This window comes from Cherax quadricarinatus, chromosome 64 (genome assembly GCF_038502225.1).
Source record: "Cherax quadricarinatus isolate ZL_2023a chromosome 64, ASM3850222v1, whole genome shotgun sequence".
In the NCBI taxonomy this organism is placed as follows: domain Eukaryota; kingdom Metazoa; phylum Arthropoda; class Malacostraca; order Decapoda; family Parastacidae; genus Cherax; species Cherax quadricarinatus.
Genome location: NC_091355.1, coordinates 6,763,572 through 6,780,422, shown reverse-complemented (window position 1 = coordinate 6,780,422; position 16,851 = coordinate 6,763,572). Strand labels below are relative to the sequence as shown.

General features: G+C 38.4%; 1 protein-coding gene across 5 annotated transcripts in view; it reads left to right on the top strand.

Annotated features, from left to right (window-relative positions):
* Positions 1-10,535, top strand: part of Kdm3 (Lysine demethylase 3) — a 1,464,865-nt gene extending 1,454,330 nt beyond the window's left edge. For all 5 annotated transcript variants that reach the window (XM_070098742.1, XM_070098744.1, XM_070098743.1 and 2 more), the window contains 4 exons: positions 855-1,105; positions 4,218-4,915; positions 8,278-8,594; positions 8,867-10,535. In XM_070098742.1, the coding sequence (XP_069954843.1) occupies positions 855-1,105; positions 4,218-4,915; positions 8,278-8,594; positions 8,867-9,130 (1,530 nt within the window). In that variant the 3' untranslated portion in view covers positions 9,131-10,535. The remainder of the gene's footprint in view (positions 1-854; positions 1,106-4,217; positions 4,916-8,277; positions 8,595-8,866) is intronic.
* Positions 10,536-16,851: the final 6,316 nt, after the last annotated feature.

The window sequence follows — 16,851 nt, the reverse complement described above, 5'->3', positions numbered from 1 at the left end:
TTTGCAACACCAGGAGACACCTCAGGATTTGGGGTTGCGACGGTCAAGGGGTTAATGACTTTCACACTGTTATCAGTTACCAACCTAAAATACCTAACCATTATAGAAACACAAGTGAAGTGGGTAAATGAATGTAAATGGCATGGGAATGTGTAACTAGTATAATTATGGGTTACTACTCTTTGTACAGCACTGCATTTCATCTTATTTTTCAAAACTATGGCATGATGACTGGTAATTTTCCCATGCACTTTGGACTTTGGTTCAGTAATTCGTTGCATTTTATTGAAAACACGATCATTGGATGGACTGTACATTAAAACTGAGGTGTCAGATCAACCAGGCTATGTAGGCCTTCAGGCCTCTAGCACAAACAGCATGGTTGATCAGGCAGTCAGTGGCAAAGTCTGGCCACAAGTCAAGCTTACAGTAGTAGGAGAACCCTCAAAACTGTTCACAAGTACAGCACAGGTATGATTTCTCATGGCATTCCTATATGATGTCTATACTGGAAAATATTTCTTTCTCCCACATTAGCTAACCTGAGCCTCACTCTACTTGTGTAAGCACTCTTCAGTTTATACCAATTTTATTTATTCCAAGTTGTCTAGTATCTTACGTCCCAAGTTATATTTAGTTCTGTTAGTACCCTATGTGATCACTAACATTTCCTCGTTTCCTGTTTCTTATATGTTGTACCTTTCTCTCCATAAATACTGGTGCTGTATATGAATGATTTAATGTTTGTTTTACAGTATTACACCATTTATCACGAAGTTCAATTTCTCCTAAAGATAAAGCAATTGCATAACTTTATTCTTCTCTTTATTAACCAAGTCTTTGCTGTATTTCAGAGTTCAGATTCTGACTCGGACTCTGACTCTGATGAAAAAGAGGGCAACTTTTCCACATTGAGGAAACTGTTAATACAACCCAATGGAAGTACAAAGGAAGAAACAGGAGTTATTACAAAGCCCAGTAAGGAAAGTAAAAAGAAGCCCAAATTGGACACTGTGGATGAAATAATATCATGTGTAATTGAACACAGTTCTGTTAAAGATGATGTGAAGGATAAACAGATGGTACTCAAACATTTTGTTAGAAAGTAAGTTAACTGAATTTTGTTTTTAATTCCACTGTGTGGGTATGTTTACTCACCATATGTACTTGCCTGTATGTGTTGCAGGGGTTGAGTCTTAGCTCCTTTCTTGCCTTTCAGCTTTCCTCTTGCTAGATTTACATTCTATCCTAGCCTTGTGGGCCTGTCGTACCTATTCTTAAAACTACGTATGGAGTCTGCCTCCACTTCAAGGTTATTCCACTTCCTGACCACTCAGAGACTGAAGAAGTACTTGATATCACTGTGACTCATCTGTCTCTAGAACTTCCAGCTTTTCTTCCCAAGTACCTGTTTTCTGCTTTTCAAATAGCCTGTTTCCTTCTGCCCTATCAATTCTGAGTATTTTGTACATTATCATGTCTTCCCTGGTTCTGTCCTCCAGGGTCATTAGACTGGATTCCTTTAGCCCCCTCCACAGAGCTTATACCTCTTAACTCTGGAACTAGTTTTGTTACATACATCTGCACTTTCTCCTGTGTTTTATGCTTTCTTAGGTTATTTGGTTGATGTAAGCCTCAAGTGTGTGTATGTTTGCATGCATACACAAATGATCGCACGTGCACACAAATGCACGTACATGTGCACACACACTATTAACAAGTGCCTTTGACAACCAGTAACTAACACAGTAGGCCAAGTAGTGAGTAATTACATTATTACTTCAGAGAAGTTAAGCAAGTGTGTGTCTCTCTGTCTTTTTTCAACACGTCGGCTGTCTCCCACTGAGGCATGGTAACCCAAAAAAGAAAAACACTCACCATCATTCACACATAATCACTGTCTTTGTACAGGCGTGCAGATATGACAGTTTGGATGTTACTTCAACAGCTAATATCCCAAACCCCTCCTATAAAGTGAAGGCATGGTACTTCTCACCTTCAGGACTCAAATTTGGCTAACCACTTTCCCTGAATCCCTTCACAAAGTATTACCCTGCTCATACTCCAACAGCTCGTTAAGTCCCAAAAACCATTCATCTCCACTTCTATCTGACACGCTCACATACGCCTGCTCATACTCCATACATATGTACATACATACATACATACATACACACACACACATGCACCTTGCTAATGTGGCGAGTTAGGTTCCATACCACCACCGTAAGGTGAATATTGCCTTAAAGAGAATCAGCCTTTTTTTTTTTTTCACTTGCTAGTACATGTAAAGGCTTTAAACATTTTTACAATACCATTTATAAAGTGCACAGTAGTGCTAAACCTAAAAAAATAACTATTCATAAATGTTGTAAAAAGACTGAGCATGGGTAACAAAATGGCACTGGTCAGTTGATGTGCACATCAGGGAGTTCTCATTTCTTTTCTGATTTAACCATTGACTAATATGAAATAACTTTGTCACTTCTCTTTTTGAACCCTTGTGTGAGGGCTGTGTCATTGATTTGTTTACTCCACTGCCCACCAGCTACATTGATTTTTTTTTTCAGTATCATTGTGGCTTTGTGTAATTCCAAAAGGCCCTCGTTTCATCCCTAATTAAGAGTCTTATTCTTGTTTATACTGTCTATGTCCCAGTTTATTTCTTATTTTCATGATCACAAAGCATCAGGCTTGTAACATCTTGTACTTCCATGGCAGTCTAACTCTTGAATTTTTCTAAGTTCGTTCTCATCACTGGCACCAGTATGGATGCACTCTTCTGAACATTCGTATTTCAATTTGTGTTCTAAGTGAACATTCTGTACATGTGAATGCTTATGACTGAATAGGTCACACACATATATGGTGGAGATATTGAATGTGTCTGTCTTGGTTTGTTACTGCTGCTGTTTTGATTGCATTTCAAGGGGCATATATGGGGTAATGGTTTTGATTGTTTACAAGTCTTATCTCCTCTGCCTCTTGTTTATCTCTTTACTTTCCTTACTATTTTTTTTTTTACCAAGAAAATGCTCTCTTGTTCCTTTCTCAGGACTCTTTGCATTTGTGATATTCAGTTTCTCAACTTAGAAATTTTTGCTCCTCACAGCTCATTCTCTTGCATTGGTTTACCCATTGGCTAATGATTATGGATTTAATGGACTTTTTTTTTTCTGGATGTTATGCATCCAAAATCTGTTAAATAGGCATTTGTGAACTCGAGGGTTTTACTGTATATTCTCGGAACATTGTGTGGCCAAACACTGATTCTTGTGGGACTTCACAGGTAATCAACCATCCAGACCTTTTTATCTCATACAGAGATGGGAAGTACAGTGCCTGCACTCTGAAGGAGGGATGTTAATGTTACAGTTTAAAAACTGTAGTGTAAAGCACCCTTCTGGCAAGACTGATTGAGTGAATGATGGTGAAAGTTTTTCTTTTTCGGGCCACCCTGCCTTGGTGGGAATCGGCCAGTGTGATAATAAAAAAGATACAGTAACTCCTTTTCATTGTTCAAGTGCTGTACGTATTCCCATCTTCATGCTAATTATTAATTAAACTATCCCATGCTTGCTTCTTCAGTTTTCTTAGCAGTCTTTTATGTGATGTTATTGAGGCTTTCTTGTTGTCTAGGAATACACAATTAATCCATTTCACTTGTTCGATCACTTTCTTAGTCTAACATTTTTCTGAGGTTTTTATTGCATGATATTCTATTTCCAAATCTGTTTGTCTTTTGTAAAGAATTTAGTGTTTCTAAATATTCAGCAAATTTTTTCTTGCATCTATTCTAAGGAAGTTGTAATTTTTTTTTTTTTTTGGAGGGAGGGGGGGGCATTGGTCTATAGTTCAGGACTTTTTTTTGTCTTTAAATAAAGTTATTACATATTGCAATATGCCAGGGATAATTTTAAGAAGCAGGTTCCACCAACTTCATTTTGATAAGTCAAACCTACATTCACAATTTCTTTGCATAAATTTTGACTACTTCAGGGGATTCACAACACTAGTGTATTTTGAAATGTTTGTTTAAAATTGCCCTTTTAGCCATTCTTTTTTTCCCCATTGCATTCTTTATGGAATTCCTCATTTGTAATACTGTGATGAGAGTTGATTTTTGTATATAGCTTTTCAGCCATGACCAGTTATATTTGCTAGGTAGACACATGATTTTTTTTACTCTTTAAAATACTAATTGTTCACCTTTCCAGGTACATATATGGTCCTCGTGGTCGGGATCCCCTGCCAATCAGGATAATGACCAAAACTGAAAGCAGCATGTTGTATCCAGGAGTGGCACATTCATGGTTGTGTGATGGAAAACTTTTGCGTTTGTTAGAGCCGTTGGCTCCTGGTAACACACCATTGTTTCAGGACCAGTGGAAACGGGGTCAGCCAGTTATAATATCAGGTGTGGGACAAAAGCTCAATCCTGAACTTTGGACGCCTCAGTCCTTTTCAAAGGACTTTGGTGATATTAAAAATGACTTGATAAATTGTCTTACTGGAAATATAGTTCCAAATCAGCCAATGAGGAAATTCTGGGATGGCTTTGAAAATTATGGGAAACGACTGAAGGATGAGAAAGGTCAGCCTATGGTATTGAAACTTAAAGATTGGCCCCCAGGGGATGACTTTGCTGAAATGTTACCATCTAGGTTTGAAGATCTAATGAGTGTCCTTCCAATGGGAGAGTACACAAGAAGAAATGGGCGTCTCAATCTTGCTGGACGCCTTCCGGAGAGTTTTGTTCGTCCAGATCTGGGTCCTAAAATGTACATAGCGTATGGGTCAGCAATTCATCCTAATAGAGCTTCCACTAATCTACATTTGGATATCTCTGATGCTGTTAATGTTATGTGTTATGTGGGAGTTCCAAAAGATTCAGATTATGAAGATCACATTAAGGGTGAGTGTTTTATCTTATAAAATAATGATTTTTTTTTTTTTAAGAATTTGGTATGTTCAGTATGATTTTACTTGTCATGTGATTTTGTTCACTTATAGTGTTTCCTTATCCATACCAAACACTCTTGATATTACCTTGGTTTACATGTCTGGTCTGTAAAGCAAATTGTTTGGCACTAGTTTATCAAAGACTATGTTCTTGTGCAAAAATTACTTTGAACAACTTTACTAGTTTTGTGATTATGATTTATATAACATGGAACATAGAAAAAAACCAATGTGTAAGTAACGAAAAGTCTAGGCAATAAAAAATTGAATAGCAAATTATAGAGAGGGAATATGGAGTGGGATGTATTGAGATATTTGGGAATGGATATTTTGGCAAATGGGTCCATGAAAGATGAAGAGGAGGAGAGTGAGAGCAGTTGGTGTGTTGAGACATCTGTGGGGGGGGGGGGGGGGTTATCTTTGGAGGAAAAATAAAATGTACTATAGTATAAGGGTACCATGACTTTTATATGGGTGTAATGCAAGGGATGTTGAATGTTGCAGTGAGGGAGGCTAGGGGCAGTGTAGATACAAAGTTTGAGATCAGTGTGTGGTGTGAATATGTAGAGTATTAGAAGCATGGTGTGGGGTCACCAAGGGTATAATTCAGAAGGCACAGAGAGGGTGGATTGGGATATGATTTAAAGGGTTTATAAATCAGGTGGAAGGTAAGAGGGGTAGGGGTTGTTTCTGGAACATTTCGAGGGAGAGGGTAAGGGAAATTTTGAATGTTAGGTTTGTGTGAACATGTTAGATCAGGTCAGACATGGTAGTTAACTCCTTCACTGTTGGTCCCGTAATATTACAGCTTGCAAGCCAGTGTCGGTCCCGTAATACTACGCCAAAATTCTAGCAGCTCCATTCTTGCGGGAGAAAGCTGGTAGGCCCACATATGAGAGAGTGGGTCTGAGTGGTCAGTGTGCACAGTATAAAAAATCCTGCAGCACGCAGTGCATGATGAGGAAAAAAAAAACTGACTGTTTTTGGTTTAAAACAGACTTTGCAGTGTATTTTCATATGGTATTTATGGTTGTATTCTTGTTTTCTTGGTATCATCTGATAGAATGGAAGATATATTACAGAAATAGAGATGATTTTGAATGGTTTATGGACATTTCCGCTCAGAGTAGTGGAAATGTTCGATTTTTCCTGATGTTCAAGTGTAAACAGATCATGTCATGCATCCAGTATACATCAGATGGTGGGTCTAATATTTTTTCACAAATGCTCTGATATTATTTATACCATTTTTACAAAAATGCAGTAGTCTGCATAACAGTTAGTCAATCTTCTACTTTTTGTGTGAATAAAAATTCAAAATGGAAAGCAAACGTAATATAAGAGGGGCCTGGAGACGTGACTAATGAACAGAGAAAATGTTATTTTAGTACCAGGAATGTTTATATTGTTACTTATGGACCCTGTTTTAAAATTGGCAAAATTACTAATTTCTGATCACTTTATTGGGTAATTGAAATTGGTAAATGGGTGGTTTCTTGTACTCGGTCAATAGAACAAATGGAGTTCTAGTGAAATGGCTATGAGTTTGGTTGACTGGAACAATGGGATTGACCAAAAATAGGGCTCAAAGTAGGTGAAATCGCTGATGCATAAATATAGTTGAGACCACTAACTTCATGAGAACATAATTCCATAAGTTTTCCATCAAATTTCATACTTTTGGTGTCATTACCATTGGGATAAGATTCTCTTTATCACTTCATAAGAAATATTTTTTTTTTTTAAATTCTTCGACACTGAGAGCAAGTTTGTGAGCAAGGGTCTTGACAGTGAAATCGTTAATGGACATGCTGTTGTAATATGAGCCAGGTAATATTTATGAAGAGAATCACAGAAACTGATTAGATAGACTAGTCTTAAAAGTGGAAAGGACATTGCCTGCACTCTGAAGGAAGGGTGAGGGTGTTGCAGTTGGAAGATCATCAAAATTGTGATATCAGCACACTTCTGACATGAGGCCAGTTGAATGAATGATGCATTCAACTGGGTGGAGAAGGCTGATAAAGTAAAAAAAAAAAAAATGATCACAACAGTAGCAAGGTAATAATGATGATAGAAATAATGGAATACAGTGCTGAATAAGCAAATGGTTATAGGACTTTGTAAATAAAATAAATGGATATGCAAAGATTAATGTTTAACATTGCCTTGTAACAGTATTTTGACAGTGCTTTCTTAGATTTGCAGTGAATTTGTAGAGCATTAGATTTTGGCAGCATGTATTTTATCTTTCGGTACTATAAAGCGAGTTACACAAATTTAGGCAAGGAGAAGGGATCATTGTTGTAAAACTTCTCGATTGTGTTGCTTAAGATTCTTTGTATTTGATTATCATATAAGCAGACATTTGGTTATGGATGACTTTGCCTCTTATTAACAGTTTTCTGGATTATAACAAGTATTTTGTATGGATTTTTTAAGGTGGTAACTTGATATTGCTTCAATGAATGTTGTACTGTATTTGGTAAGTGCATTTGCTATAAGTAGTGTAGGTCTAGATTCTGAAAAGGACATAGCAGTAAATGTAGGATTTAGTGGCAGTAAAACTTTTCATGGGTGAAATAAAACTGAGTTGAGATATCTCTTGTATTGGGGATGAATTCTTTCAAAGTAAAGATGGAGTTTAGTGGAAATAGAACTAGTTTGTGATATTGCTTGTCATGATGCCACTGTTAAAGTGATAATAAAATGATAGGTATTCTTGTATGAGAAATATGGTGGTAATGTGGAGATTGGTGATAAAGTAGGAAATGCCTATTAGAGCTGTATCGGATTTCCGTATTCATGGAACATCCGCATTTTACTGTAAACAGATATCTGCATATGCATCTGCATCCGCAGAGTAAGTAAGACATCCTCATACACATCTGTATCCGTGGAACATCGCACAATTTCTTACATCTACATTCGCATTTTACTGTAAACAGATATCCGCATCTGCAAAATAAGTAAGACATCCTCATACACATTCGCATCCTCGAATATCTAAATTTTCACGTTCGATACATCTCTAGTGCCTATACAATAAATAATGAAGATGCAGTTTTGTAAGGAACTTAATGTTGACTCTGTAATTTAATTCCATTTTCCAAAATTGTTGGCATATTTGGACAGAATCTCAGCTGTTGTTAGCAGTCAAGTGATACTTTATTTATACTGAATTACCCGCCAGGTATTCTTCCTTTTTGTATAATATTCAGTTTGTGAAAGGAAACTTTGTTACTCTGAATTCTGTCTAGTCCATTACATGATATTCCAAGAGGTGCTAAATGATATTTTTTTCTCAATGTGCAGAAGCTCTAAAGGCCATAGATGAGGCAGGATGTGATATCTTGACGCGTCGGCGAGTACGTGAGAAGGAAGAGGTGCCAGGAGCTTTGTGGCATATATATCATGCACGTGATTCAGACAAAATACGTGATTTGCTCAATAAAGTGGCCATAGAACGTGGAGATAAATTGGAGCCACACCATGATCCTATCCATGATCAAGCTTGGTACCTCGATGGCCCTCTTCGGGAAAGACTTTACAAAGAATATGGTGTTGAAGGCTATGCTATCATTCAGTGTCTTGGTGATGCACTCTTCATTCCTGCAGGAGCTCCACATCAGGTATATAATAATTTATATCATGATCATCGGTGAGAATGTTTTAAAAGTATTCATTTTTAGATAGATGTAGGCAGGGAAGATTTTTTCCAGTTTGGTTAATTCATACAGTTTTATATGTTTACAAGTGAGTTTGTATTTTCACTATATTGCCAAAATAAAAAATCAAAAGTTCATAGATACTTTGTAAATGACAAAGTTTTACTTTATCTCTTTAAAGTGCTAATGATACAGGTTAAATTCCATCTTGAATATTTTATTAATTTATTTTACAGGTTCGAAATCTGCACAATTGTGTAAAAGTGGCAGAAGACTTTGTCTCTCCGGAAAATATTTCGTACTGCTTTCACTTAACGCAGGAATTCCGTCATCTTAGTGATACACATACCAACCATGAGGATAAACTCCAGATTAAAAATATTATCTATCATGATATGAAAGACTCGATGGCCTGCCTATTGGCCACCAGTAAGGAATTACAAAAGAAGGTAGAGGTTGAGGAAGATGTAGACAAAAAAGTGAAGGAATCAGATTCATGAGAGTAGGTCAAGTGAATAGAACTTTGTTTCAATTAAATCGTGATTCTGTGCTCCTGAAAGTGTTTAGTGTTTTTCTTTGCAACTCTTGAAATTATGGAATATAGCTGTGTAGTAAGAAAGTGACTTGAAACATGGCAGTGTAATGTCCTGTAATAGACCTACCATTGCAGTGAATGAACATTTCGGTAGTATTGAAACTTGCTTTTATACGAAATGGGTTTCCTAATTTTGAGTGCAAATAATATATTCCACTTTCAATTTATAAGAAAGATATCATGGTTTGTATGGAACACAAAAAGTCCAGTTCATTTTGATGTTTATTAACAAAGACAAGTAATGTAAGTAGAAATGGTGTAATTATTTATTAATCCTATATGATGTACTAATCACAATGGACCTTATTGTTAAGGACCCACATTAATCTCTGTATCCACGGTGTACTTAAACCAGTGATGCGACCAAGTGCACAGGATTGTGTGCACGTTAAAAGCTTTGAACCAGTTATGGTTTCCCGCTTGACCCAGTGTTTACACAGCTGTGCGTGCATTTTGGTTACTGGTGTTAAGTGTTGATTCCAGCTGGGAAACCAAGTGCAACAAGTGGTGTAGAGCTGCTGTGCTAAGAGACTGGGGGGAACCCTGCTGTGACCAGGCAACTGCTCCCCCTCACCCTTCCATGCTCTTTCTTTTTATCCAGTACTTGAAATGTAACTCTGTAGCAATCTCTGTATCTGTCTGTTGCACACAACATACCAGTATACATAATAACTAGGCCTCATAAACTGGCTGAGGCCTTTATTGCATCCGTAAATGGGTGGGACTTGCCCAGCTATAACTGGTTAGTAACTGTCAAGCAGGGAGCCCAAACCAGGGGGGAGGAGAGTTTTGGCTGTGCTGTTGAGTGGCAGTAATCAGCTCCACAACGACCCTCCACCTTCGCTGCTGCTGCTGCCGCCACCCCTCCACTCCCCCACCTCGCTCCCTGTCCACCTAAAACCATGTCAATTTCATTTTGTACATTGATCTCATTGTTGGTGTAAATGTGAGTAGTGTTGAGGGATGGATGTTACTTGTAGTGTGTTTCTCACATGTCATGTTGTTATATTTGTTTATTACTGAAGTCTGTGTTTTATTTGAGAAAGAAAAATTACAAAACACAAGTGATAGGCATATTGTTGCCATTGACCTTTCATTTATTAAAAATTAAAGAGAGAATAATTTATTTGCTTGTAAAGTGTGGGCGGATGTAGAAATGTACATTGATGTAGATGTGTAGTGCGCGAGGGGTGAGCAACGCCCTGAAGACTGCCCCTCACCCCGCCTCACCAGGAGGACGCAACTCTACTACTTTTTTGTACTGTCAATATGTAAACAGATCACAATTTGAATAGGAAAAATGATGCCAAGATTGTATTTCTCTTCCCCCTTATTATTTAGAAATTTGAGAAAAATTCCAGATTAATATATGCCAAAAAAAAAAAAAGCAAAAATAAGGAATGTTTAGCTGGTTTTGAGCACTCACTTCCTGGTGAAGTTTTTTTTGGTTTTGTGAGGAGTTAGATTCCTGACTAATTAAAAGCAAATATTTTTCATTTAGTAATTATAAAACATTCTTCGGTGGGATATGGCTGGTTTGTTAAAAGAAAATATTTTTGCTGTTACTTTATTTCTGCAGTAAAGTATAACCATCTACACCACTGTGACCTTTGGCCATAATGTGTATGGAGCCACATTGAGTAATGAGGATTATCATTCATGGTGGGAATAATAAATATTGGCGGAAGGGTAGGGCAGGTTCAGTGCCTTCGTGGCTGGGGATGGGGAGGTAGTGAATTGCCTTGAGCTGCTGTATTATAGTTCACACACATTTCACAGATAATCATTGTTTAGTCATTGTGACTTGAGCCATTAAATGGGCTTAGTTGAAAACTATTCTTACCCCATGTAATATTTCATAATTAGTGAGGAAAGTCATTATTAACTTTGCTGCTTTATAAGCTGACCTGGAGCAAAATTTCATTTTTTTTTTTTTTTTTGACTAGGTTTTGGCCCACCTTGTATACTGTATTGACAACTGCTTTGTGGGCCATGCCTTGCTCCATTTTTGCTTAGTGTGTTAATGTGTGTTAACTTGTACATGACTCCTGGTCTGTTTGTTACATACTCTTCTGTGGCCCTTGCTTTGGCCTTAAATTATTTTATGTCATCCTTGTGTCCCTTGCTTGCTTTTATATGACTTGCATATTTACATGACCTTGCACATTTACATAACATTTGCATATTTTTATGACACTTGCATTTTTAGTGACCCTTATTTTGTGTAGCCTTTGTTTTGTGGTGCTTGCATGTAACCCTTATTTTTGTATTTACCTTGCTTGTTTGCATAACCATTGCTTTTGCATGGCACTTACTTATTTTATATTTCCTTCGTTTATCTTGTGACTTGATTATTTTACACACACACACACACACACACACACACACACACACACAGCATGCATGGCACACACAAATAGGCGAGTACACGAAAATATACATACTACACAAACACAAGAACATACTGTATGCACGACACACTACACGAACATACTACACACACACGAGGAATAAGCAGTGTTTTTAAAAGAATAATGAGTGTGTGTGGAGGTATTTGTCCCTGACACTGAAATAGTTATGCCCATTTTCTATCAGCACGAACTGCATCAAACATGCTTCCCTTAAGTCTTGTTTAAGATTCATTTAGGTTTTGATGCATATACATTTTCTTTTTCAATGGTTTTGGTGGCATATTGTAAGCACAAAAGGTACATTTACATTACGTAAATTTAACCTTGGATAATCCATTTAAAGTCAAACACTGTATATGTTGGTTTAAAGCTCACTACATCCAGCTCGGTCTAGTAAGGCAACATGGACCATCTCCACACAGTTCTAAGGAGTTGGACCTGTGCTCCAATTCTTTGAATAGTTTGAATGCTCTCCAATCTTCCAGGCACACTATGACCCCCTATGGGCCAAACAGCTGCATTTTTGGATAAACATTACAAGGCAGGGTGTTTCAAAGAGATGGGCCCAATTTCAAAACTCCTTTTCAAACACCCTGTATGTCAGATTTTTTTTTAACCCATTAACTGTCTAAATGTAGATCTTTATTTTATTTTTCCTGCCTACAAATTTGGCACAATTGGCCTGAGATGGCATGGAATGGGTCTCAATACTTGGTGTGCACAGTATTAAAAAAAAATCTGAGACCACTTAGTATCTTGTGGGAGTACCGGTTCAATTGAGTGCCAGCTAGAGCAAACAGCACAGCAAACACCAAGGGTTCACTGATGTCATGTCATATTAACACACCCCTTTTAACCCCTCAAGTGTCCAAGCATAGATCTACATTCTCTCACCCAGTGCTCCAAATTTTTTTTTTTTTAATAGAAAACATTTTTTTACATAATGAAAAAAAAATCTAGAGTCAGTACTTGCAGAGATGTAAGGCCACAAAGTTGGCGCCTGTCGCTCACCTGATGGCAACATGAAGCACTGCCGCTTGCAGAAGTGTTGCCTATATAACTTTTTTTTTTTCTCATTTTTTTTAATTTGTATATTTTTTATGTTTTGATAATTACAATTTGTAGTTCTTCTTGTGATTTCATAGCTAGTCTTTGTTCTGACACTTACATTAGTTACTGAAACAGTACTCAAATAGTCACAAATACAGTGACAGGTGAACACTTAGAAATATATACATAGTATTTATAGGTCCCAGCAATGTTTTGGATAAGTGAGAGTATATAATAATAAGTTCCCTTGAAGCATGATGTAAGACAAGTGTCAGTCCACTGCTGACAGTGCAGTAATGGTGACATTTGATGAGCCTTGGCTTTATTTGTTTTCACTTTTACATATAAACATGTCTGTCTAATTCTCTCTATCTCTGTCTGCTCGTCTCTCTGTCTCTGATGAGTGTCAGTCCACTGCTGACAGTGCAACTGTGGTGACATTTCATGAGCATCCACTGCCTTGGCTTTATTTGTTTTCACCATTACATATTAACATGTCTGTCCAGCTCTCCATCCATCTATCTGTTTGTCTCTGCTTATCTGTCTCTGTCTCAGAGAGAGGCACTCGTGAACCAACAGGTATTACAGTGCAGTCACGTCTGATCCCTCAGCAAGTGTAAATATGTATTATTTGTCAGTAATGTTTACTATGCATTTTATATCTACAAGTACAGTATAGCACTTTGCCTGGATGTTTTGGGTTATCCTAGGTAATTTACACTATAATTGTATTTGTGTACCTGTGAAACAGACAAGAGATAGAGACAGCCAAAGTCAATCATCCAGCCAGTCGACCAGGCAGCCACCCATCCTGCTGAACACGTATTACACATTCCAGAGTTTTCTTTTTACTTAGGACAGTCTGGCAGGATGACACTACCAGTGGTACGAAAATGTTGCACATGGGTTATTATTGAGGTTTTTGATACTTCCTCAACCACTTGTGGCCACATTCACCTCAAAGCCACTAGACTTGGGGGTCAACATCACTTTCCTCTTAAAATGGGAGTGTTAATACTACATGACATCAGTGAATCCCAGGTGTTTGCCCTGCTGTTTGCTCTAGCTGGTACTAAATTGAACTGGTGCTCCCACAAGGTCCCAGATTTTTTTTAATACTGCACACACTGTGTGTTAAGACCCATTCTGTGCTGACCAGGCATCTTGGGACAATCATGCCAAATTTGGAGGCAGGAAAAACAAAACGTAGATACACGTTTGGAGAGATAGAAGTAAGAACGTAGATCTACGTTTGGACAGTTAAGGGATTAAGAGGAAAGTGATGTTGACCCTGAGTGGTCGCAAAAATATAAAAAACCTCGATAATAACCCATGTGCAACACCCTTTCAATTTTGGTACCACTGGTAGTGTCATCCTGCCAGAATGTCCTATAACCCTAAGTAAAAAGAAACGACTCTGGAACGTGTAATATATGTTCGGCAGGCTGGCTGTATCTATCTCTGTCTTTCTGTCTCTGTCTCACAGGTACACATACGTAAATACAATTATACATAGTGTAAATTAACTAGGATAACCCAAAATATCCAAAGTGCTATACTGTGCTTGTAGATATAATGCATAATAAGTACGACTGGCTAGTAATATGCATTTTCACTTGTTCAGGAATTACATAATGATCGTGTGTAATACCAGTTGGTTCATGAGCAACTCTGAGGTGAAAGATAGAGAAGCAGACAAAGAGAGAGAGACTCACACACAGGCAGACAGAATTGACAGACACAAAAAGGAACGCAGAAAGATACACACAGGTAGACGGAAAGAAAGACAGACACACACACAGGCAAAGACAGATAAACAGACATAGCTAGACAGACATGTTTATGTGTAACAGTGAAAACAAACAAAGCCTGGGTTCCATGCAGCAGTGCACAATCATCAAGTGTCACTCAACTACTAACCCTATCATTAGTTTAGTAACACTTGTCTTAACACCATGCTTCAAGGAGTTTCACCCCTCAAGGAAGGTTCCTTGATGTTGGTGAGGGGCTCTTGATTTAGGGAATTGGATCTGTGCTCCAGTTCCCCGAATTAAGCCTGAATGCCTTCCACATCCCCCCCCAGGCGCTGTATAATCCTCCGGGTTTAGCGTTTCCCCCTTGATTATAATAATAATAATTCAAGGAGTTTCATATATACTCCAGCATGTCTAAAACATTGACCTGTTAGTGTGTTTGTGACAATTTGAGTACCTAATATTAGTGTCAGAACAAAGAATGGCTATGAAATCACAAGAAGTACTATAAATTGTAATAATCAGAACATAAAAATTATATAAAATATAAAAAATGAGAGAAAAAAGATATATCGGCAACACTTCTGCAAGCGGCAGGACTCCATGTTGCTGTCAGGTGAACATCCAGCACCAACTTCACGGTCATATATCTTGGTAAGTACTGGTCCTAAAAAAAATTTTTTTTTTTTTTAGTTTTATTACACACAGAGTGCTGGGTTGAGCGAACGTACACCTACGTTTGGACAGTTAACAGGTTAATGTTGACTAATGATTTTTTTCAATGTGTCATGAAACTTAACTAAAATGTCATATTGCATACACTCCACCCATTGTATTTTAAACTATTCAGATTTTCAGGAAAGTACCCCAGTGCTAAACGTGGTTGTGTACTGTACATTTTTCAGGTGTCCTTGGGACACTTGCCAGGGCATTTTTTTTTTATTATTTATTCTTGTGCAGAAACTGACTTAAAACCCTATTACACCAACTTTGTACATTTTGCTCTTGCATTCTTACAGCCACCTTCCTTGCACACACACTTGCCTCTCTCCCTTCAACCCTATACACATTCGTTTAGCACATCACCTTCTGCATGATACATTTTTGGGGGGTTTAGCACTTATTTTCTCATATTATTATTATTATAATCATAAAGAAGTGCTAAGCCACAAGGACTATACAGCGCTGCAGGGCAGGAAGGAAGCGAGGGCATCAGGTGGCAAAAGGGAGATGGATGAGTAATAGGTTACGGATAACAGCGGGGTAGTGGATGGTGAAAGGGTAAAGGGCAGCAAGAGACTGAACTAGAAAGGGCTGAGGGGAGTGCGAAAAGTATCATCAGAGTTTGTGGAGTAAATCAGTCGTTGTCAAGAAGTCAATGAGAGAGTCAGGATTAAAGGAGGGTCCATCAGCAAGAAGGGAAGGTAAAGAGAGAGTAGTAGAACGAAGACGACGTTGGAGGTAAATTCTGCGTGCTCGTTGATAGAGAGGGCAGTCTAACAGAATGTGGCTAATCGATACTGGAACTTGACACTGCTCACAGAGAGGAACAGGGTGCCTCTCCATGAGATACCCATGAGTAAGACGAGTGTGGCCAATGCGAAGGCGGGAGAGAGTGGTCTCCCAACCTCGGCACTGATGACAAGAAGACGGCCAGTAACCTATGCTCGGTTTAATAGAATGAAGTTTGTTACCGAGCAGAGTTGACCAACGTTGTTGCCAACGGGTGCGAAGGTGGGTAGCTATTGCAGCAAAATAGTCCAGAAATGGAACACCTCGATAGGAAATTGGTAGGTCATGTACTGCTGACCGCGCAGCAGTGTCTGCCTGTTCATTGCCCTGTACGTCGACATGACCAGGGACCCAACAAAAAACAATATCTTTATGTTTGGTAGAGATACGGCGTAGCCAAAGTTGGATACGGAGAACTAGGGGATGAGATGTATCAAATTTTCGTATAGCCTGTAGAGCACTAAGGGAGTCTGAGACTACTACAAATGATGACACAGGCATAGATGCGATACGAATAAGTGCTGCAAGAATGGCATACAGTTCAGCAGTAAAAATGCTAGCTGAAGATAGTAAATGTCCCCGCACGACGCTGTCCGGAAACACTGCTGCGAATCCGACGCCGTCTGAAGACTTAGAGCCATCTGTGTACACAGCGGTGGCATGAGAATGGGAGTGGAAGTGATCAAGAAAAAGAGAGCGGGAAGCCACCGTAGGCAGTTGAGCTTTCGAGCAAGGGAGTGAGAAAGAACAGACCCGAACAGCTGGAACTTCCCAGGGGGGTAGGGAAAAGTGAGATGCTACATGAACATATAAAGGTGGTAACTGAAGGGAAGACAAGAGTGAATGTAGGCGAAGAGAAAAGGGACGGAGCAAACAGGGGCGGCGAACGAATAAAGAAT